Genomic DNA, 22820 nt, shown 5'->3' with positions numbered 1-22820 from the left:
TAATATATATTTTATATAAATAATTTATTTATTATTTGTTTTTTAATATATAGATTATAAATTTAATTTTAATATACTATTAGTTTAAAATAAATTTACACGTTGATTATACAGCAAAGATATAAATTGATTGTGTATGAATAATTATGAGATTATTCAAAATATGACAAAAAAAAAGAGAGTAAAGTTTTTTAATAGGTATTGAATTAAAAGGATGAAATTCAAAAAAACACTCACATGTGTTGAGTTTCTCTTTAAATAAGAACTCAATTAGTAAAGTTGATTAGTTGAATTTAAAGTATAGATAATATCATTTAATTAAAAATAAATTAAATTAAATATTCTTTTATTAATGTCACATGTCATAAAACTCTTTTATCTAGAGGTATGCACTATTTTGACATAAACATTTCGAATAATGCCTACCTTTAACTTGTGGATGTGGATTTTTTTTTAGAGGAATGCTAAGGGCCATCAATTTTTGTGATTTGTAAACATCAAATAGTTATCAATGATAATTTTAATGGTGTGAGATTGGTGTGAAATTTCATCTAATAACTCACTTTTTTTTTTTGTTACATGTTGGGCAGAATTTAACAAAGTTGTTGACCCCTAGACTTTCATTTTTTTCTATACTCATTTTTAACTAAAGAAACTTAAAATAATAGGAGAATAATCAAAAGTATCCTTTGTCAATTACCCATTTAATGAATGATCTTGGAAGAAGAAAAATCGACTGAATATGATATCGGAAATATTTGGTAACCAAAGAAAATCAGCAAAAAATAGCTATAACTTGTTTTATTTAGCATTCATTAATTATTGTGACAATTAATTAACGTTAAATAAGACAAATTCTGACTTTTTTTGTCTACTTAACATTACCCATATGATATTATAATTATTGATCAAGATACTTTCTTTTTAAAATGACTTGAGAATATAAAAAGATTTTCCTCAACTTTTTTTCTTTTAGAAAGCTTTATTTATCTGAAAATTTTATGAAATTATATTTTTTCACTTGTTATCTTTTGGTTCTTTCATTATTTTTCATTTCTTATCAGTTAGATACAAAAAATTTTTAAAAGTTATCCTTCGAGTGTTTTATTGGAACATCTAACAACAAGGTCTACTTAAGTTCATTTCATTTTAAAAGAGTTAATTTATTTTTTTTGTGGTATATATTAATAAATGTCTCAACACTTATTCTCTATTATCATCTTATATTTTTAGTTCTTGTATGTATTACTTATTTATTATTAATAAAAGTATTTTTTCATAAGTTTGTTGGTTATTAATCTCTTATTTTAATATTTTTATTTAATTTACACAAAACTACATTTGAATCACAGGTATATTAGATTACTTAACATCAGGTTATTAAAAATAATTATTTTTTATATTAATTGTATAAATAACTATTAAAAGAAATAAATATAATTAAACGATTATATAAAATATTTTACACAATAATGCATTAAAATTAAGTTCATAAATAATATAGTTAATAGTAATATTTATGATAACTACTTAAATAAAAATGACAAAACATCTTTTCATAAAGATATTTTGTTTAAAAATGTGACTTATTTATTTAGCCACACTTTAAACAAAGACAACACTTTTATAAATATTAAAATCTAACCATCAATCCATCATCTAAGAGTCAAAAAGAAATATTTCACACGAAGACAATTATAAAGTCTTCGTTGTAACCAATATTTATTAGGTGAATTCATTTTTTAAGCCGTGTATGGTATGTTTTTTGATATTATATATAAAGTAGTAGAGTAGTAGAGTCTATATAGTAGAATATAATTGTTGAAGGGGATGATTATAGAGGAAATTAAAGGCATCGAATATGGAAGGGCAAGAAGCATTGAAGGGTAATAGTAGTTTTTCTTCAAAGTGTTCAGACTGTGGGAACCAAGCAAAGAAAGATTGCTCATACACAAGGTGCAGAACTTGCTGCAAGAACAAAGGATTCCACTGCCCAACCCATGTTAGAAGCACTTGGATCCCTGTCGATAGAAGACGCCATAAATCATCCTCATCATCATCACTACTACTCATGGATCATCATCACTCTTCTCTCACTACAAATCTACACTTCCTTCATCATCAACATATCCCTAAAAGGCACAAGCACACCCCATATTCATCATCATCAGGTAACATACATACATACATACAACTCATTTTATTAGCAATGTTATATTATATGCCAACTTTTATTTGTTATTGTTGTAATAAAATTATTTTTTTCACAAAATTAAACTCACCCGGAATTTTTTTGGATTTGCATGAAATTTGTATAAAATTTTTTTATTTTATTTAGTTTATACTTAAACTTTTCCTTTATAATTAATAAATATCAAATTTTAAATTTTTTGTCCTCAAAATTATGATATTATATCACGAGGTCATTTCTCTTTCTATATAAATATTAAAATCAATTATTAAAATTAATTATGCTGTAAAATATATATTAAAAATAAATTAAATTATACATATTTTTATATATAAATATATAATAACTGATTTAGTAAATGATTTTTTTACGTGCATATAACATTTTTGATTTCCTACTATTGTCATACTAATTCATCAAAGTTTAATTAAGAACAATATTTATATGATGAATATGATTGTAACATGAATATTATTGTTGGACTGTTGGTATATGATGTGTAGAGGAGTTTCCAGCAAGTATGAGTTCGGTGGCAATATTCAGATGCGTTAGGGTGCGTTCCATGGATGAAAGTGTTAATGAAATTGCGTACCAAACATCTGTCAACATTGGAGGACATGTTTTCAGTGGTCTTCTTTATGATCAAGGCCCTCATCAACCACCACCATCAAACTCCATAGACCCTCATCATCATCATCATCATCATGCTGATCACCTACACAGTAATACTAATAATCTCAACCTTATGATGATGAGTAATAGTAGTAATAATGTTCCAACCATTATTGATGCTCCTCCTCTTCCTCATGATCAGCCTTTTCTATCATCTTCTTCTACTTCTTTTGTTAGGCCTCCTGCTATGCCATATTATTTTTCACACCCTCCTAAACCTTGATTAAATTTAATTTGTTTCTTAATTATTATTATATCTTGCTCATCATATGAAAAACGTGACTATAGGAACTTAGACGATATTGTGATGATGCTCAAAAAGGATTACCATGGAACTCTAATTCAGCTAACTAATTAAGCTACCTTCATCTCATGTATATTATTATCTTTAGAACTTCTTCTAGAAGTAGCTAGCAAGATGAAAGGGATTAAGAGACAAAGTCATTAATAAATAAATGAGAACCTATGAAGGAGATTATTATTATTATTATTATTGTTGTTGTTGTTGTTAATTTAGTTGAAACTTGGAGACTGGGTCAACTTATATACATTATTCATTTGTTACACATGTACCTACGTGATTTGATACACTATAGTACTACTGTAGGATGATGTAGCATAATGTATACATGCCCATGCCCCTATAATAAGTAGGTTTTGTTTTTCTGCTGTTTGTTTTGTCTTGTTGCTCTATTTGTTTTGGTGATACGCTTTATATAATCTTTTAATCTTTAATGTTAATGATAATGTTCCTACTCTTCGTGTCGTGCCATTCTGCTACTACATGTACTTTGCCAACTTTAAGCAATATATATATATATAGGGAAAATAATCACCGAAGATGTGTGAAATGAACACACGATTCGGACGGTGCCATGTTTATAGAATATAGACTATAATATAGGGTGCATCAAACCCAAAGTCTCTAGATAGGAACAACGATTTAATTAGTAGCATACATGATATTAGTAGTTAGTACATAACATAACTAGTAGAGAGAGAGAGAGATTAATTATGCCGTTTGGTGGCAACATTAAAAGGATGCACTTTTGCTTGTTTAATTTCAAATGATGGTAGAGATACATTCACTGATCACGAAATACTCCATATGTATGTCTCCACAAGCAGCTTATGTATTTTTTCAATTAAGCACAAAATCATACCATAATATATTATTTTCAACAGTAGTATTGTGTATAAAAAAAAAGTATTATGTATAAAATAATTTAACCATCAAATTAGTTATTATATATTTATGTATGTTTATATATATTATTTTATATATTTTTAATATATATATTTTTATATTTTAATATATGTTTTATAAAAAAAATGTTAAAGACTATTAAAATTTATTATTTTTAATTATTAATTAATTATTGATATTTAAAAGTATGAGATAAAATATGTTGTTAGATTATTAAATTAAAAAAATAATACTAAAAAAATTAAGTTAATGATTAAATAATGATAAAAATTAATAAATTTCGATAATTCCTAGTATTTATCTTTTATAAAATAAATAATTTTTAATATACATATAATACGATTATATTTTTTTCCATAAGGTAATTTCCTTCCCTATTATCAAACGAAGAGGCTATTTGTTTTTACCATACTTATATATTCTCTTGGCATTTTTTAAAGTAGAATTTAAGTAGTTTTTCTCTAAGACTATTACCATCACTACAATAATATTTTCTTTTTTTGTCCTTAAGACAGAAGTAAATAATAATGAGTAGCCGTGTGTGGCTGTGTGCACATTGTTTTGAAGAGAAAAATATTTGGGGACTAACACTATTTTATTAATATTAACTAATATTTTAGATTAATATTTTATTTTTATACTATTAAGATTTATACTTTAAAATTTAATTTAAAAATATTTTTGGTTAAACATTGGTAAAAATGAAAAATTTTATTGGTAGTATAGCATTATTCGTTACAAAAAAAGAGAGATATTTTAACATGATTTTTTTTAACAGTTATAGTTAAGTGTAAAAATTAATATATATTTTTGACAAATATCACAAATGTCAAATTTTCTATGTTTTTTTATTTATAATTTGATTGTAGAAAATTATTTCTCAATTTTGACACTCATTTATTTTCAACATACTTCATTATTCCTTTTTTTCGTTGAGCTCCGTCAATTTTGGCATCACACTGCTCTTAGTTTGGAATCATACTACTCATTCTTCATCTTCAAAATCTCAATTTATTCTCAGTTTTAAGACCTCATCTCATTCTTTGTTAAAAACTTTTTGTTTGAGAATTTTTTATGGTCAATAAGTGTCAAAATAAATAGTATTTTTGACAGTTAATAAATATCACAAAAAATATATTTTCAAAATTTTTTAACAAATTATTTTTTATGGCCAATATTTATCAAAATAAGATTTAAACTTTTTTTACAATTACTTATATGTTAAAAATATTATTTTTGACAGAACTTTTATTAACATATTTTCATAGTTAAAATAGTGTCAAAATTTATTTTTTTGACGAATTTTAATTTTTTTTGACACATAATAATCCTTAAAAATAGTCTATATATTGTTGTAGTGATTTTTTTTTAAATATCTTTTACTTATTTTTTATTTTTTCCTTGAGCCCTCGTAAAATGATTTATGAGATCAGTATTGTATGTCATTGTTTTTTCTTTTTTATTAAAAAAAATCTAATTAAAGACAAAAAGAAAAAAGGGGGGGGGGTGGATGATGAACAGTTGAACACCCATAGCGTATGTTATATTATTACTTTTATTAGCATCTAGATTATAGCCAAACAGATTACATAGACGAAGGAATTAAGGACTTTAGTCTTTAAGGTTAATCACATGCATCACATACAATGAAACCCTAATAAATATACAACATGATGCGTTTTTATTTATTTATTTACTTGGGTTCATTTTTTTATATGAATGTTGTACAAAAAAGATAATATGAAAGGGCATTAGGAGGCATCTTGTGCAATTTATTTTTGGAGTTAGCTTTTACACTTATAACAAAGTGGTAGATACTGTGAACCCAGTGCGCTACAAACTTTTATGGAAAAGAAGCAGTACACACTCACACTAGCTATAAGGAATTCATTGATACTCTAAACCTTTATATAAACTTGATTGATATGGAACAACAACTTACCAAACTAATAGTGGATTCTCTCCCACAAAGGGCTTTATAATTTATATGTAACTTGCTAATTCTAGCCATGTTATAATTCTATTTTCTGTAATTTATGATTAAATAAATGTGGTGGACGTTACTACCATAAGCATGCAATGAATTTAACATTTTATCTTAACTATAATGATAGGGAGGTAAAAGAAAATAGTCAAAATTTACTTTATTTAAAATTCATTAGTCAGAATTTATCTAAATAATAATTTTATAGAGAGGAGCGCATCCAGAATTGAGAAAAGAAATAAAAAAAATTAAAAAAAAGGGTGAAAAATAATTTAAAAAAGTAGATTGTTGTATTAAAGAATTGAAGAGGTTATGTATTTCTGTAATTGTTAGTAAAAATATAAATGAAAATGAGATAGGAGAAGATAAATTGTTAATGATAAAAGTCTTTTTATATTTAAAATAACCGACAGATATACCAAAAAGCTTTTATTATTAAGAATAATATTAAAACATAAATTTAGACAACATAATTCTATGTATTGGTATTATATATTGTTATAGATAAATAGATAAATATGATTTATATGATTTAAGTTAGCTACACTTCAAACGCCCTCAATTATATATGTGTAGTCTTATTGATTATTGGATTCTTCCTTGTCTCTATAATATATTGTGTTCGAATTAAAGTAGCATATAGCAAGTAAACTATACTTTGATGCTTTACTTAATGTAATTAACCGTCCACTAGATGCTTCTAATCTAATCACAACAAATATAATATCATGTTAAATGTCATTATCATCAGAAAGAAGCTTAAAGCCGAAACTAAAGTGTTTTAAAAAATCGTTGAACATTACTTTAATTTTGTGTCACTTAAAAGGAACGATGAGTTTTTGAAAAAAATTGAAAAATGTACCATAAACTAAAGTTAGGTAATTTTTAAAGCAATCAATGAAAATTTAAGTTTGAGTAGTTTTGTTCGTTGATAAGATTATAATGTTACGTTAGTTTCATTTTTTTATAAATAATTTTTTGTGTCTTTTTATAAATAGTTTTAAATATTTGTTAATAGTAAATTTTTTTATATTTATAATTTTTGTTTTTGGTACTCATTTAGGGGCCCACAGGATACCAACGTACCATTTCCTATACTACACTTTTTGGTCTATAACAATTTCTCTTTTGTTTTTTGGTATAGAATATTTCTTATTTAAATGGGCCGTCCTATGACCTCCATCACTTTATCAGCATATCCAAAAAGCCCAAATCGAAACAAAGATAGAATTGAACAGGCCCAATAAAGCCCACAAATATCTGGCGGGAAAACGTTACTCATTCACCCGCCAAATCTAGCAACTCTCAACCCCTAACCAAGTCACAAATCAACTCCACCCACACTCCCTCACTCACTCACTCACTTTCTTTTGTGTTCGCATTTCACAAGTTTCCCACAAAAGCCATGGCCTCCGATTCTTCTCCCATCAACAACGGTACGCATCTCTTTCCTTCTTCTTCTTTCCATTTCGTAATCTTTTTTTGTTTTTAATTTCCATTTTTTAATTTAAACCTTTTTGGTTTTAGGTCCTTCATCCCCCGACGATTCCCCTTCAAGCCCAATCGGCAACACCTTCTCCTCCCCCGGTGATGCTGCTCGCCGCAATCGTCGCCGTGGCCGCTCTTCCACGCCGTCTGCCTTCGATACTCCGCCAGCGCATCGTTCTCGATTTGCCGCCGCTGCTGATGCCACTCCTACTCCGTCTCGTTCCCGGCAGAGATCCGGAGGCGCCGGCCGTCCTCCGGTTACTCCGACCTCCACCGATGACATACCGGCGTCTTCTGAAGGCGGTGATGGCTTCGACATGGATGACGCCAGGCCTACCTTCGTTTGGGGCACGAACATCAGCGTTGAGGACGTTAACGACGCGATTCAGAGATTCCTGAGGGACTTTCGAGAAGCTTCTTCGTCACAGAATGATGATGACATGTTGCAGCACTTGCATACCGATGGGAAGTACGAGAAGCTCATCAAACAGGTTTGTTACAACTACCAAATTTATTTGTTAGAAAACTTAGAATTGTTAATTCAGTACTTAACGGTTATTTATCCGGTTAGTAAGTTAGTTACTATTATTAACTGCTGTTCTTCGATTCCTCATTTCTGATATACAGGTGATTGAAGTGGAGGGAGATTCCCTTGATGTTGATGCGCATGATGTGTTCGAACATGACCCTGATTTGTACACCAAGATGGTTAGGTACCCTCTCGAGGTTCTTGCGATCTTTGACTTGGTTCTTATGAATATGGTTAGCAGGATTAAGCCTATGTTCGAGAAGCACATTCAGACTCGGATTTTCAATCTCAAATCCTCCACTACAATGAGGAATTTGAATCCTACTGGTGAGTTTTGAATGTCTTTGCTCATTGCTACTGAAAAATCCGTGTCAGATTAAGGAATTTTACTGATATATGTTCTTTGTCCCCCCCCCCCTTTCTAGATATTGAGAGGATGGTGTCAATAAAGGGTATGATTATACGGTGTAGCTCAATCATACCGGAAATTAGGGAAGCTATATTTAGGTGTCTTGTGTGTGGGAACTGCACCGACCCTGTTGCTGTAGAGAGAGGTAAGTTCCATGAGAAGTTTTATGCTTAATACCTGTTGGGGAGTCACCAGTGTCGATTTTGCAATTGTACTGTTTTGTTGACTGTTGGGATTTTTAGGACGTATAACCGAGCCAACTATATGCTTGAGAGAAGAGTGTCAATCCAGGAACTCCATGACACTGCTTCACAACCGATGCAGGTAATGCAACCTACTCCTTACTTTTGAAAGGAAGTGACCGTAAGTTGGTTATTTGGGATTGGACTATTGGGGTAAATCTTCTCGAATGTGTAGCAACCTTTCTCTCTTTCATTATATCTTTTTTATTTTATTGATATCTTATGTTTGAAAACTGCTCAGTTCCTTTTGGTATCTTCTTTAGTACAGTATCAGTGGTAGAACTGAAAATTTTGGCAAAGTAAAAGGTAGTCAAATAACTGGTCACAACCTCATGAGTTAAACTTCTGAATTGGTTGTTGTTCTCCAGTGAGCTAAAGTTTGTCCCATATTTCTGAGCCTTTAGCTTATGGAGCCTCTGAAGCTATTCTTATAAAGAGGATTGTCTAGCTCTTCTGCATGCCAATTGTGAACTTAAATTATAGATCCCTGTAATCATGAAACTGCAATTAACAGTTACTTGTTCTAAAATCAGGTTTACTGATAAGCAAATTGTGAGGCTCCAGGAGACACCTGATGAGATACCTGAAGGTGGAACTCCTCACACAGTCAGCTTGCTAATGCATGACAAGCTGGTAGATGCTGGAAAGCCTGGAGATAGAGTTGAGGTGAGACCATGGTATAATATACTTGACAAGTAAAGTGTTGATATGTTGTTTAATCATAAGATGTTTTCTTATTCATTAGGTGACTGGTATATATAGAGCTATGAGTGTCAGAATTGGATCAACTCAGCGAACTGTGAAATCATTGTTCAAGGTATGCATTACACTCTCATTTCTTAACTCTCCTTGGTGCTCTACCCTTATATTTTGGTCTGTTCTAATTCATACTTTTGCTATGCTCCCTTAATGTTGTAGACGTATATTGATTGTCTTCACATAAAGAAGACTGATAAGTCAAGGATGCTGGTAGACGATGCTATGGACATTGACAATAGCGAGGGCAGAAATCCAGAAGAGGTTCACTTTGATGAAGAAAGGGTACAGTTTTAACCTATTTAGTACAGAAACCATGGACTGATTACTTTGTCTAATTGCTAATATGCATGCTTGTTGGAGTCACAGGTGGGTCAACTGAAAGAGCTCTCAAAACAGCCAGATATATATGAAAGATTGACAAAATCATTGGCACCAAATATCTGGGAACTAGACGATGTGAAAAAAGGTCTTCTTTGTCAGGTTAGATATCTTTCTAGCAATAAATTATATTGATTGTTTGGTTTTTTGGGGGGATACTAGTCTATAACTCTATATTTCGTTACAGCTTTTTGGTGGCAATGCTTTGAAGTTGGCATCTGGTGCTAGCTTCCGTGGTGATATCAATATTCTTCTTGTTGGTGATCCTGGTACTAGCAAGTCTCAGCTTCTTCAATACATTCACAAACTATCTCCTCGTGGCATTTACACTAGTGGAAGGGGGAGTTCTGCAGTTGGATTGACTGCTTACGTGACCAAGGACCCTGAAACAGGGGAAACTGTAAGGGTCATGAATGCATCATCTTTTCTATTTTAAGTACATTAAAATTACTGGAACGTAATTTCTGTTTATTCTTCAGGTTCTTGAAAGTGGTGCCCTAGTTTTGAGTGACCGAGGTATTTGCTGTATAGATGAATTTGACAAAATGTCTGACAATGCAAGGAGCATGTTACATGAGGTTGATTACATTCTGTCTATACATTTGCTAACTATGTATTAGTGATGACTCTGTTCTTTCCACTGTACGGCAAGAGAGCAAATAGTATCACTGTTCCTGCTAGACCATCATCTCTGTACTTGTAATTATAAACGACGATTACATCTGTTTCTCTCCAGGTGATGGAACAGCAAACTGTTTCTATAGCGAAGGCTGGTATTATTGCTTCTCTCAATGCTAGGACTTCCGTGTTGGCTTGTGCAAATCCAAGTGGGTCACGATATAATCCTCGCTTGTCTGTCATTGACAACATACACCTGCCTCCCACTCTTTTGTCCAGGTTAGATTTTACACATGCCGTGTAAACTAGATTATGGGCCTGGCAGCATGTTTATGCAATTCTTGATACCTGCGGAACTTAACAGTATTAGCCGTGTAGTACTCTAGCGTTGCTTCTATTCTTTGTGATGATGTAAAATAAGACAAAAGGTGTAACAATCATGTTATTGAATTGTTTATAAGTTGCTGCCAATTCAGTGTGAGTGGTTGCTATATTGAGTTGGTATGTATTTTTTCAGGTTCGATTTAATTTACTTAATTCTTGACAAGGCTGATGAACAGACTGACCGGCGACTTGCCAAACATATTGTTTCCTTACACTTCGAGAATCCCGAGGTCTAGTAGATTCCTGCAATCATCTTGCTCAAGGCTAAGATCCAAACTTCTGAGATTTTATTTAATTGTAATGTTCTGTCTCTGTTCTTACAGAGCATGGAGCAAGATGTGATGGACATATCTACCTTGACTGATTATGTGAGCTATGCCCGAAAGCACATACACCCCCAGCTGTCTGATGAAGTTGCCGAAGAATTGACTAGAGGTTATGTGGATATAAGAAGAAGAGGAAACTTTCCTGGAAGTAGCAAAAAGGTGAAATCCCACACTTCTTTCATATGATTCCATTCTCAGTATATTTATTTAGGTGTATGCTGTGCCTAAAATTTTGGTGACCCATTGCCAAAAGTAAAATAGTTAATATTTATTTTAAAAGTATAAAAATGAATAAAATTTTTAAATATTTAAAATTTGCTATAAAAGACAAGTTAGGCAAAATTTAAGTACCAAATGATAGGCACCATAGAATTAGCCTATTTATTTATTTGCTGTAATTTGATATTTACTGTTCATACCCTGCAAATTTCCCAATCACCACGTATGCTGCAATTGCAGAGTCAAGGGAATGATGCTGATTTCTTTACATGTTTCTCTGTTGTGTATGGTGTTTTCTCAATCAATTAAACAGGTGATAACAGCAACGCCAAGACAGCTTGAGAGTCTGATACGCCTTAGTGAAGCATTGGCCCGGATTCGCTTCGCAGAATGGGTTAGTTAACCTTGCTGTTTCTTATTTTCTTTCTTTCTTCATGATGTGGTGGAATAATTATACCGAATAATTAAATAATCTAATGCATACAGGTTGAAAAGCGTGATGTAATGGAGGCATTTCGGCTTCTTGAAGTTGCAATGCAGCAGTCTGCAACGGATCACGCTACTGGTATTTTGTGCTTCGTTGACAAGCCTGATTCTTCTAAATTCCACCCAGAATAAAATAAGATCAAATGTGTTTACTAGCCATGCCTTTTATCCTTCCAGGAACTATCGACATGGATCTTATTACTACTGGAGTTTCGGCAAGTGAAAGGATGAGACGAGAAGCTATGGTACAAGCAACCCGCAACATAATCATGGAGAAGATGCAAATTGGGGGACCATCCATGCGATTATTGGAGGTATGCTTGCTTTTGCTTAGCCTATGGACATATGTATATAGAATAAATATAATTAGTCTCAATTCTGCAACGTCGCTCTTATGAGTTCAAATATCCTACAGCTATTGGAAGAGTTAAAACAGAGCACTGGCAGTGAAGTTCAACTTACTGATGTAAGTGTGCCCTTCCCCCCTGCCCTTCAGAAAATAAATGTGTTTATGCTTGTTCTATCTCTAGACTCTAGCGATAAGTGAACTAATAGGGTCTAATAATCCTTGATAATGCAGCTAAAGAATGCAGTTGCTACTCTCGCCAGTGAAGGATTCGTTACCATGCATGGTGAAAGCGTTAAAAGATCATGAAGGTAGAAGTATCGGTGGTCCCTTTCTTGATATTTAAGGGGGCCTACTGGTTGACGTGTTCACCTTGGTCGTCACAAGCACATTGTCCACAGTCCACACTATCTTGCATTAATTGTAACCACTTTTTTTGGTAGTATTTTTCATTTTATGTTTATCCATGCATGCACCTGTGGTAGATGTTATTTATATAGGCGGTTAATTAGTTATTTGGTACCCTGTAAATGTATTTAGTGGATTTCAATCATTTCATTCTGGTTTTTTTTTTGGGCCTAATATAACTTGAGTAAAATTAGTTTCTTGTAAGTGGAATGGTGAGTCCGATACAGACCTAAAATTAATGGCTCTGGTGCTAAGAATATCATTATTTCAGTGTTTTTGTAGAATTAGAGGACCTGCATACTTCATAATGTCTACTTGGAGTTTTGTTGTTTGGTTGTTCCAATGATAGCAAATGGATACTCGTACTTCATAATGTCTCACTGCGAATGCCTAGGCAGTTTCGTTGTCCGTGACAGCCGCAGAAATTTTTGGTCCCATCGTTAGTGTTTCGCAACAGCAATATTTCTCTTATTAAAGCCCAATTGACTATTAATTAGTGGCTCATGTGTCAACCAAACCAAAATGAATTTAGCTGCTTTTTACCTTAGCAGTTGTTTAATTTGGCTAGGTTTAACGAATTTGTTGTCTGGATGTGGATGTTACAACATGACCCTCTGATATTCGAAAATCGAAATACTTAAAATCTGTTTTGATTGCATGGACGAGACTTGAGAGTTTAATTAAAAATTCAGCGGTTTAGATGGTAGACATGTGCCATGAACAGGGCTCTGGATTGTGATGTATTTCATGTGATGAGCGAATTTTAAAAGTTAATTTCCATCTCCTTTCAAAATTATATTTTTAATTCTTTTTATAGGTAAAATTATTATGTTGGTCCCTAATTTTTCTTTAAAAATTCATCTTTTATTTTTTATTTTTAAGAACATTTATAATTTTTTTTGGTGACAAGAACATTTATAATTAAGTCATACCTAATTTATTGATATTGGTCGATAGATTTTTAACAAAAATTTTGATATAACTCAATTACAATTGTTTATTTTCGAATAAACCTTTATATTTAGTTCAAAATTTTTAAAATCTATGATTTATAAAAATAGTAAAACATACATACTCTATTTCATATAAAAAAAAAATACAATCATGCTATATAAATATTAGAAATCAACTACCTATATGGAAACATATAATGATACTAAATTCACATTCAATAATTTAATAAATAATACAATTAACTAAATTCATATTTATAATAAAAATCTTGCAACACCATAAAAATACATTATTAGTTTATTTTTAGTGTTACTGAAGATTTTGATTATTTTAATACAATCAAATTGATTAAGTGATAATTTAATGTTGTCAATGAGTAATAGCTCAAATGACATAGTCTCTCTATACTCAATTAAGAGGTTGCGGTTTGAGTCTCTTATCTTTGGTTAAAAAAAAAAAAAGTGATAATTTAATGTTAGTTCATTGATGTTATAGACACAACCTTTTAATATCAATTATTAGCATACACTTTTTTTTACGTACTTATTTATACAATTTTGTTGGTACCAGTTTAACACAAATATTATTTTTTTTTTTTTTAAAAAAAGGGGAGAAAATTACACAATCAATCAATCACAAGTTTTAACCAGGAAAGGAACGTGTAGGAAGAAGCTTAGCTGATTATAGAGAGAGAAGGGGTTAGAGGTAGAAAGAAGGTGAAAATCTCTCTCTGAGTCCTGAGAGGGTCACAACAATAATTGCGTGACTGAGATCGGTTTTTCTTGAAGCTTCGCAGTCGCAGGGTGAAGAATGGGAGAGGTGGCGAGTGGCGGTGGTTGTTGCCCTCCGATGGATCTGTTCCGCTCGGAGCCGATGCAGCTTGTTCAGCTCATCATTCCCATCGAATCCGCTCATCGCACTGTCTCCTACCTCGGCGACCTTGGCCTCCTTCAGTTCAAAGATGTCCGTACTCTCTCTCTCTCTCTCTTTCATAAACCCTTCTCACTTCAATTCTCTCTTTGATCGCCGTTTCGTTTACTAGCTTTTGATAATTAGGTTTTTCTTTACTTTCCTTCGTTTTCGATTGTTATTTGAAAGATGATTTGCGTGTGCTTGTTGATCTGAGGAAGCTGTAGTTCCTGTTTGAGAATGACTTCTGCTTCACTCTCATCGTGCTCAATTCGCTTATCTCTCACTTGATTCTTTTTAACTTATTCTGTCGTTTTCGTGAGACTCGGTAGATTACTGGATTTCAGTATCCTGCTAGGCTTCTTTAATTATAGCTAATTAAGTGGCGAACATAGTCTTTGTGAATAAAATTTTTTACTTCAGAATTCGTTAGCAACTGGAATGTAGGTATCGATCATAGTTTTTACATAAAGGTTGAACAGTTTTTGTGTGTGTCTGTGTGATCAAGTTGAAAGGATTGTGCAGAATAGTTAGGGTAAAATTTGCTATCGTAGATAGCAGTGAATTAAATAATCGTGTTTTTAAGTTTCTCTAAATTGAAGCATAATGAGTTCTTTTGAATCTTTTCTTTCAGCTCAATGCAGAGAAGAGCCCTTTTCAGCGGACTTATGCGACTCAGGTGTGTTTGTTTGCTGCTTTCTTAAGCCACTGCTTCTTGAAAACGCTTTGTTTGTAGTGAATGTTGATGAAAAAAGAAAAAAAATAATAAAGGAGAAATTGTTAATCCCAATAGTTGTTTAAAAAGATGTCGTTAATTATGGCCTATTGAACTGGCATTCTCTCCATTGCCATTTGGCTTCTCTACAAAACCCTTTGGACATGAATTAGCAATCACGTGACCCAAGCCAACCATTCATTAAATACTGCTGTGACTTTATGTTGAAAGTTTTATCGTATTGTTTTGATTATCAAGCAAAGGATCGAAGTATTGATTATATGTTTTGGGATTTGTCGGGATAACTATTTGTGCTTATCAAGATAAAAAGATGTGGAGAGATGGCTCGTAAGTTGCGTTTCTTCAAGGAGCAAATGTTGAAGGCTGGTGTTTCTCCAAAAAATTCCTTAGGACATGTTGATCTGAACATTGATGATCTTGATGTACGTGAATATGTTTTGTTTACAAAGTTGTTTTCCCCTTTCTATATTTTTTATTTTTTAATAAGTTAACACTTGCCATGTCTTGTAATAGGTCAAACTTACAGACATTGAAGTCGAGTTAACTGAGATGAATGCAAATGGTGAAAAGTTGCAACGCACTTACAATGAACTTGTGGAGTATAAGCTCGTGCTGCAGAAGGTGCCTTTTTGTTTCTTCTTAAGTGGACTATTTTGTGTCTTACATTCACATTGCATAATCTAAGGAACTATGTTAGTTATCTTCTTCCTCATACATATAGCCTGCTTGTGCATTTTAATGGCCTGTAACAACCATTATATACTCTTTCAAGATGCATAGTTAGTGAAAATAACTGAAGTAAATTATTTGGTTCCTTAATTTTTTGGGAAAATGAAAGTATAGCATTGGATCAGTATCTTAAATCAATGTTAAACTAGAATATATGAAAGTTTCAGATTTACCTATCGAACATGTTTGGATTGTCTAATTCTTGTTTTTTGAAAAGCTTATAATCAAAATTGCGGCAGAGAGAGCATTTAACGAGAAAGCTGATCCGTGTTAAAGTTGAGCAAAATAAAATATTTGCTGTGTAGTATTTTAACATTTTGTTCAATTGATTTACTGAAGATAACATATAAGCAGTTGCTGTGTAGTATTATGAATGTAGGATATGCTTGATGGAAGGAAAAACAATTGATAATGTTTCAAGGCTTTTGCTTCTGCAGGTTAAATAGAAAAATATTAATATCTGCAAAATAATTATAATTTGATGTGGTACAGTCTGCATTTGTATGTATTGATTGAAGCGATTTCAAATCTCATTTTGATCAATAAACATTGTTAATACTTTTCTGATTGCTGGGCTGTTTGATGTTACATATATTTGCTTATTTCCAGATATGAAAAATGCATTAGCTTCTCATTTTTCTTGTATTCTTTATATTTAGATGATCAATCTTGATCCCAGGTCAATCAGTAAATATTTATTTCCCTTTTCAGGCTGGTGAGTTTTTCCAGTCAGCTCAGAGCCGTGCCATAGAGCAACAGAGAGAATATGAATCACACCAGTTGAGTGGGGAATCCATGGAAACACCTTTGTTGCAGGACCAAGTAGATTTCTCACCTGCTCTTATATAACTTATTTTCTCATTTAATGTCAACAATAACCTTTTTCTAATGGATTGGTTATTGCTCCTCCTTTTTTTTTTTTGTGCAAAGGAATTGCTGGGTGATTCAGGGAAGCCAGTTAAGTTGGGGTTTTTAGCTGGCCTTGTTCCCAGGGAGAAGTCCCAGGCATTTGAGAGAATTTTATTTCGTGCTACTAGAGGCAATGTGTTTCTGAGGCAGTCTGTTGTTGAGGATCCTGTCATAGATCCTGTTTCTGGAGAAAAGGTCTTGCTTATGTTTTTCTCTTTACATAAAATCCATGAAACTATGTGTATGTTACCTTTTTATTCATAGCTGAGGGATCGTTCATAAATATGCTTTGTGCTCATTGGAATATAATCTTATAGTGACTTACCTACTTTGACCTGCAGACTGAGAAAAATGTTTTTGTTGTCTTCTATGCTGGTGAAAAAGCAAAAGCCAAGATTCTGAAAATATGTGATGCCTTTGGTGCTGATCGTTACCCTTTTGCTGAGGAACTTGGAAAACAAGCTCAAATGATTAAAGAGGTTTGCTTTTGTGAATTTAAATTGGTTGCTATGAAATGGTTGGATTGGCCTGTCTTTACCTAATTGGTGGAGTGGGAGATGTTATCTAGCAGTATTCCTTGACATCAGATTGCTGCTGGTTTTTGGTTGCTTAAATTACATGAAAATATATTCTTGTAGTAGTGAACAGTAGCCTTTGTTGTGTCCCCTGAATATCCAAGAAAATGATTGGTTCAAGATGTTTTCTGTAAGGATCAGTCACAGTATTTAAGTATGTATCTGTGTAATTACTGTAACATAGTTGAGAATTTTTCCCGCAAAGGTGTCTTCCAGAAACATGCTTATGTTGAGTGCTTTACTTGTAATTGCATTGGGTGGTGATATAAACCACAACTTTAACATAAGCATGTTATTTGGAATTTTCAATTTGTGTGTCAGCAGATCAGTTAACCAGGTGTCCATAGTCCATTGCTCTGACCCTATTCTTATTCATTCAAATTAAAAAAAGGAGGAGAAAAACCTAGTCAAGAATGAAATTAATCCATACAGTTGCCGGCAGATGGACGTTATTCTAGCTCAGCTGTTTTCTAGTTTTTTTCGATGATACAGAAGCCAGTCATCTGATTGTACAGCTTATTAGCTATGCTGTAATTTCTTTGCTCTATGCCTGAACAAGTTTTAACAAACCTACCTGCAGGTTTCAGGAAGACTTTCAGAATTGAAGACTACTATAGATGCTGGATCGCTGCACCGGGGAAGTTTGCTACAGACTATTGGTGCCCAATTTGAGCAATGGAACCTTTTGGTATGTTAAATATTGAACTTAACCATGTTCTGTGTTATGCAACATAATAAAAATGAATTTTTATAACTGTCTGGAAAAGCTTTCTTTATAAGTATTTGGTTGAGTGCCAGTGTTCATCTTCCAATTATTCAAAAAGTATTTTCTTCTATTGGTGTTACTGATTACTTTCTGTTGATTATATTTTTCTCAACTCATGAAGGTGAGGAAGGAAAAATCTGTTTACCATACCTTGAACATGCTGAGCCTTGATGTGACGAAAAAATGTCTTGTGGCTGAAGGGTGGAGTCCTATTTTTGCAACAAAGCAGGTAAATTGTTATTGTGATTCCATCATGGATCTCATTTGGTCTACGCAGAGTTAATACTTTCTTTAGGGTTAGTGGGTTACTAAAATTGATTTATGGAATATGCTGGTGTGGTTTTTCAGATTCAAGATGCATTAGAGCGGGCAGCAATTGATTCTAACTCTCAAGTTGGTACTATTTTCCAAGTTTTGCAAACTAGGGAGATGCCACCTACATACTTTCGCACAAACAAGGTTACGTCTTCATTTCAAGGAATCATTGATTCATATGGGTGAGCATCACTCTAATTTTTTGCTTCCCATTATTATCCATTAGTTCGGTTATCCCTGTGAGCGTGGAGGGATAGATAGTATATAAAAATAAGTGAAACATATTTATTGCATGATCATCATAGGTTTGTAGTATGCATATTCTGTAGAGTATCAATATACAAACAAAATGACATTTATAGTTGCAAGTCATGATACATGAATGAGTTTAAACTTCCTTTTTCTTCTTCTCAGTAGCAAGCCTCATTCTGTTACTTATATTCTTCTTCTTCTAATCAGTATTTGTCCTGCAGTTCTCCTGAAAACTATAGCATTGACGCACTAGGTTGTATTAAATACATCAGAAGAATACTGAAATAGTCAAGAGTAGCAAGCCTCAGTCTATTAACTCTAATAGACATAGTGACACCTGGATCAGATTAGATTTATTATTAGAATGTGAATGTTTAAAGTTGATATTATCTAAACAGTTCAAATGCAGAAGTTAAAATTCAATACATTTTATTTTTGAAGTTCTATAGTTTCAAAACAAACTGATCAAACTTGATATTGAATGTTAAAAACAATAATAGAGTTGGTGGATTTTGCAATATCTCAGTACTTTGCACATTGAATTTTGTGCTATTGCAGGGTTGCTAAGTATCAGGAAGCGAATCCCACTGTGTATACTATAGTTACATTTCCATTTCTTTTTGCCGTAATGTTTGGTGATTGGGGTCATGGAATATGTTTGCTACTTGCAGCCCTTTATTTCATAATCAGGGAGAAGAAACTTTCTAGCCAGGTAGTCTTTTAGTTTACCTGAAACTTTTTCCTTTGAAAAAATGGTACAAAAATTCATATTTTTCTGAAAGAATAGTTAAACATATTTTCTCCATCGTTATGTAAAATGTCTGATTACCTGTCTTATGCTATGCATGGTGAGCTTATTGTACAGGGCTAGTATTGCTAGGGCATTACTATACATGGTTAAACATATTTTCTCCATCGTGAATGCAGAAACATGTTTTGGCCTTGTTAGTAATCTATGTTCATATTGTACAGAGCTAGTATTGCTAGGGCATTAATGAACATTTGGCTATCTAGCTTGTCTAAATATCATTCCAGTTATTTTTTGAAAAATTGAGCTGACATTCTTGTTAGTGGAGGAGGCAGGCCTCACCCTCTCTAATCGAGGTGTATTCAAATGCTGGTTCTTTTGGTTGCAAAGTTTTTCTTTATTAGCAACTTTCAGCAATTTCATTTTTGCAGTTTAATAGATGATGGAAAGTCATTAAAATTTAATGTACACTAAGAACATTTCAGACAGACATTACCATTTTCCATGAACTTTGCTTGATGATGTGCATTGTTTTTGTTCCATTAGTATAAATAGATTTCAATTTATTTGTTCATGAGTATTCTCACATGAAATGTCTGGGTCAAAAAACAGAAGCTTGATGATATCACCGAAATGACTTTTGGAGGTCGATATGTTATTATGTTGATGGCACTCTTTTCAATCTACACTGGTTTGATCTATAATGAGTTCTTTTCTGTCCCATTTGAACTCTTTGGTCCCTCTGCTTATGCATGCCATGACCTTTCTTGCAGGTAATTAAAATCTCTGGTGCACAATGTTTAACATTGTGCATTTTTCTTTTAGGAATTTACTCACCGTCTTTTATGTTCTTATCTTTTCCCTATTCTTTATGCAGTGATGCTACCACATCAGGCCTGGTAAAAGTGCGCCACACTTACCCATTTGGTGTGGATCCTGTATGGCATGGTACCAGAAGTGAATTACCATTCCTAAACTCGTTGAAAATGAAAATGTCAATTCTTCTTGGGGTCGCTCAAATGAATCTTGGAATTATTATGAGCTATTGCAATGCCCTATTCTTTCGGAACAATGTAAATGTCTGGTATGTTAATATATATTTGAACGTGAACATTTGTTTTGGGTAGTCGACTAGTCGTATGGTATTCTTTAACATATAATTCCCATAAAGTATTCAACAATTCTTTGCATATGCAATCAGATTAATAAATATCTTTCTATCTCATGAACTTGCTCATTAATTTAAAGTGAATATAATTTTGTTATTTCACCATTTTACTCTCAGGTTCCAATTTATTCCCCAGATGATATTTCTCAATGCTTTATTTGGCTATCTCTCCCTGCTTATTATTGTGAAGTGGTGCACTGGTTCTCAGGCTGATTTATACCATATAATGATCTACATGTTCCTGAGTCCAGCAGATGATTTGGGTGAAAACCAACTCTTTGTTGGTCAGAAATATTTGCAGGTTGTTTAGCTTCCAAACCCTTGTTCTCTTGAAAACCCTGTTTTTGTCTATGAACAACACTTATATTCTTTGTTCCATTCCTGCCAGATGACGCTTTTGCTTCTGGCTCTTGTTGCTGTGCCCTGGATGCTGCTCCCAAAACCATTTATTTTGAAGAGTCAACACCAAGCTGTATGCTTATTTTTGAATAAGGCCTCTTCTCTTTTTACATATCGAACTTTTACCTTTGTTCTGACTCGAATAGTTTTGTTACTTCAGAGGCATGGGGATGAATCATATACAGCACTTCAAACCACAGAGGAGAGCTTGCAAGTGGAGTCAAATCATGATTCTCATGGTCATGAAGAGTTTGAGTTCAGTGAAGTCTTTGTGCATCAACTTATACACACCATAGAGTTTGTACTTGGAGCAGTCTCTAACACAGCTTCTTACCTTCGTCTATGGGCCCTTAGGTATGTCTCCATGATATAAGATTTCTCTTAACAATCATACACTACCCAATGTGCTCTAGCATAACATATAGCTGTTTTTATGACTAGTAACTTAGGCTTTTGTTCTATTAATAATGCTCACTTCTACAAGCTATATGGTTGGAACTTTGTATGATGCATTTACTATTTATGCATCTTTAGATATATTTATATATACGTATATGAAACTATAGTGATGCATTAACTAATGTTTTCCTCCTTTGTGTCCAGTCTTGCCCATTCAGAGTTATCAAGTGTATTCTATGAGAAAGTTCTAGTTCTGGCTTGGGGGTATGTACTTTATGAATTTTTATTTCTTATTGGTGTGTCTAATGAGATGATTACTTTGGGTTGGAGACTTGGAGTGATGATACTGATGCCAACAATGACTGGCAATTGCGCTCTGATGTTACAGGTACAATAATGTGATTATCCTGATAGTGGGCATCGTTGTCTTTGTATTTGCTACTGTCGGAGTATTACTCGTCATGGAAACCCTGAGTGCCTTTTTGCATGCTCTAAGGCTTCATTGGGTGGAGTTCCAAAACAAATTCTATGAGGGTGATGGATACAAGTTCCACCCCTTCTCGTTTGCATTGCTAGATGAAGAGGAGGAGTGATGCTTTAAAATCATATATATGAACGTGGGAGTAATATTGCTTTGGACCTGTATTGATTCTTTCATTTGCTGTGACAATAGTCAGTGACTGGTAAATGCGGCATTGTATATGGTGGAAATCCTGGTAGCTTTTTTTATTCAAACACCTTTTCGTATCTTATTTATGCCAGTGAGTGAGGGGAATAAATTGTCCCCATTAGGGGGAGCAACGTTGATGAGCTAGGCAGGCGTGGCTGTAATAATAATTTTATCATGACATATTGATGTCTATTTCATTTTTTTGTCCCCAAAACAAGTAGCCTTATGTTGACATCTTATTTGAAGCATGTGGAAAATGATTTATTAGAATCAAGAATCTATTTCTGTTGGGTTCCCAAGTGCACTTGTATTTAACATTTTGCTTGGCGTGATGAACGAGCTTCGTAAACTTTACAATCAGTAAAACATCCCCGGGGCAGTAATCTCAATGGTACAGTCAATATACAATCATCATTAACATTATAAATGTATAATTTGCATTTTACTTTTAACATAGATCTACCATTGAATATGAGAGGGGCTTTATAATGTGTTTAGAAAATTGAATCAAAGGGAGTGGCCAGGGTTAATGACTAAGATCTTCACTTTCAAATCACTCATCTATTCACAAAATATATATGGTTCGCAAGGTATTATGTTCGCTTGGTTAGACTTAGATCCGAGTTTATAAGTTCATTTGTTAAA

The 22820-nt window shown here is 32.8% G+C and overlaps 3 protein-coding genes across 4 annotated transcripts; all 3 read left to right on the top strand.

The window, feature by feature from the left end:
- Positions 1 to 1861: 1861 nt before the first annotated feature.
- SRS3 (SHI-related sequence3) lies at positions 1862 to 3147 on the top strand. Its single transcript, XM_021117514.2, has 2 exons — positions 1862 to 2171; positions 2695 to 3147. Exons 1-2 carry the CDS (start codon positions 1862 to 1864, stop codon positions 3084 to 3086), a joined length of 702 nt encoding a protein of 233 aa, XP_020973173.1. The 3' UTR covers positions 3087 to 3147.
- A 4197-nt stretch (positions 3148 to 7344) lies between these two features.
- On the top strand, positions 7345 to 12930 carry MCM4 (Minichromosome maintenance (MCM2/3/5) family protein). The gene is made up of 19 exons (XM_021117980.2): positions 7345 to 7490; positions 7582 to 8033; positions 8170 to 8398; positions 8497 to 8625; positions 8723 to 8804; positions 9256 to 9388; positions 9468 to 9539; positions 9641 to 9763; positions 9848 to 9961; positions 10047 to 10259; positions 10339 to 10437; positions 10596 to 10756; positions 10995 to 11091; positions 11185 to 11346; positions 11720 to 11800; positions 11893 to 11971; positions 12070 to 12206; positions 12308 to 12358; positions 12473 to 12930. The coding sequence occupies exons 1-19, from the start codon at positions 7460 to 7462 to the stop codon at positions 12545 to 12547; spliced, it is 2520 nt and encodes an 839-aa protein (XP_020973639.2). The 5' UTR covers positions 7345 to 7459; the 3' UTR covers positions 12548 to 12930.
- A 1211-nt stretch (positions 12931 to 14141) lies between these two features.
- On the top strand, positions 14142 to 22474 carry VHA-A2 (vacuolar proton ATPase A2). 2 transcript variants are annotated; one of them, XM_016331468.3, is made up of 18 exons: positions 14142 to 14563; positions 15144 to 15188; positions 15548 to 15667; positions 15759 to 15866; positions 16686 to 16796; positions 16905 to 17078; positions 17225 to 17362; positions 18039 to 18146; positions 18346 to 18453; positions 18573 to 18721; positions 19350 to 19503; positions 20152 to 20312; positions 20417 to 20623; positions 20825 to 21008; positions 21096 to 21179; positions 21267 to 21460; positions 21710 to 21769; positions 21894 to 22474. In XM_016331468.3, exons 1-18 carry the CDS (start codon positions 14411 to 14413, stop codon positions 22096 to 22098), a joined length of 2463 nt encoding a protein of 820 aa, XP_016186954.1. In that variant the 5' UTR covers positions 14142 to 14410; the 3' UTR covers positions 22099 to 22474. The 2 variants fall into 2 exon arrangements, with proteins under 2 accessions (XP_016186954.1, XP_088365467.1); XM_088509341.1 differs by having other exon boundaries at positions 14191 to 14563; positions 21096 to 21460.
- The last annotated feature ends 346 nt before the right edge of the window (positions 22475 to 22820 follow it).

Source organism: Arachis ipaensis, chromosome B3 (assembly GCF_059453495.1).
Source record: "Arachis ipaensis isolate K30076 ecotype BB chromosome B3, ASM5945349v1, whole genome shotgun sequence".
Classification (NCBI taxonomy): domain Eukaryota; kingdom Viridiplantae; phylum Streptophyta; class Magnoliopsida; order Fabales; family Fabaceae; genus Arachis; species Arachis ipaensis.
The sequence above is the reverse complement of the archived record's forward strand: the minus strand, read 5'-3'. Positions and strand labels throughout refer to the sequence as shown.

Coding starts and splice junctions, on each gene's coding strand:
- MCM4 (XM_021117980.2), top strand. CDS start 7,460: ATGGCCTCCGATTCTTCTCCCATCAACAACG. Junction 9,540..9,640: donor CTGTGAAATCATTGTTCAAG/GTATGCATTACA, acceptor TTAATGTTGTAG/ACGTATATTGATTGTCTTCA. Junction 10,260..10,338: donor ACCCTGAAACAGGGGAAACT/GTAAGGGTCATG, acceptor TTTATTCTTCAG/GTTCTTGAAAGTGGTGCCCT.
- SRS3 (XM_021117514.2), top strand. CDS start 1,862: ATGGAAGGGCAAGAAGCATTGAAGGGTAATAGTAGTTTTTCTTCAAAG. Junction 2,172..2,694: donor CCCATATTCATCATCATCAG/GTAACATACATA, acceptor TATGATGTGTAG/AGGAGTTTCCAGCAAGTATG.
- VHA-A2 (XM_088509341.1), top strand. CDS start 14,411: ATGGGAGAGGTGGCGAGTGGCGGTGGTTGTTGCCCTCCGATGGATCTG. Junction 15,189..15,547: donor AGCGGACTTATGCGACTCAG/GTGTGTTTGTTT, acceptor GTGCTTATCAAG/ATAAAAAGATGTGGAGAGAT. Junction 20,624..20,824: donor CGGAACAATGTAAATGTCTG/GTATGTTAATAT, acceptor TTTTACTCTCAG/GTTCCAATTTATTCCCCAGA.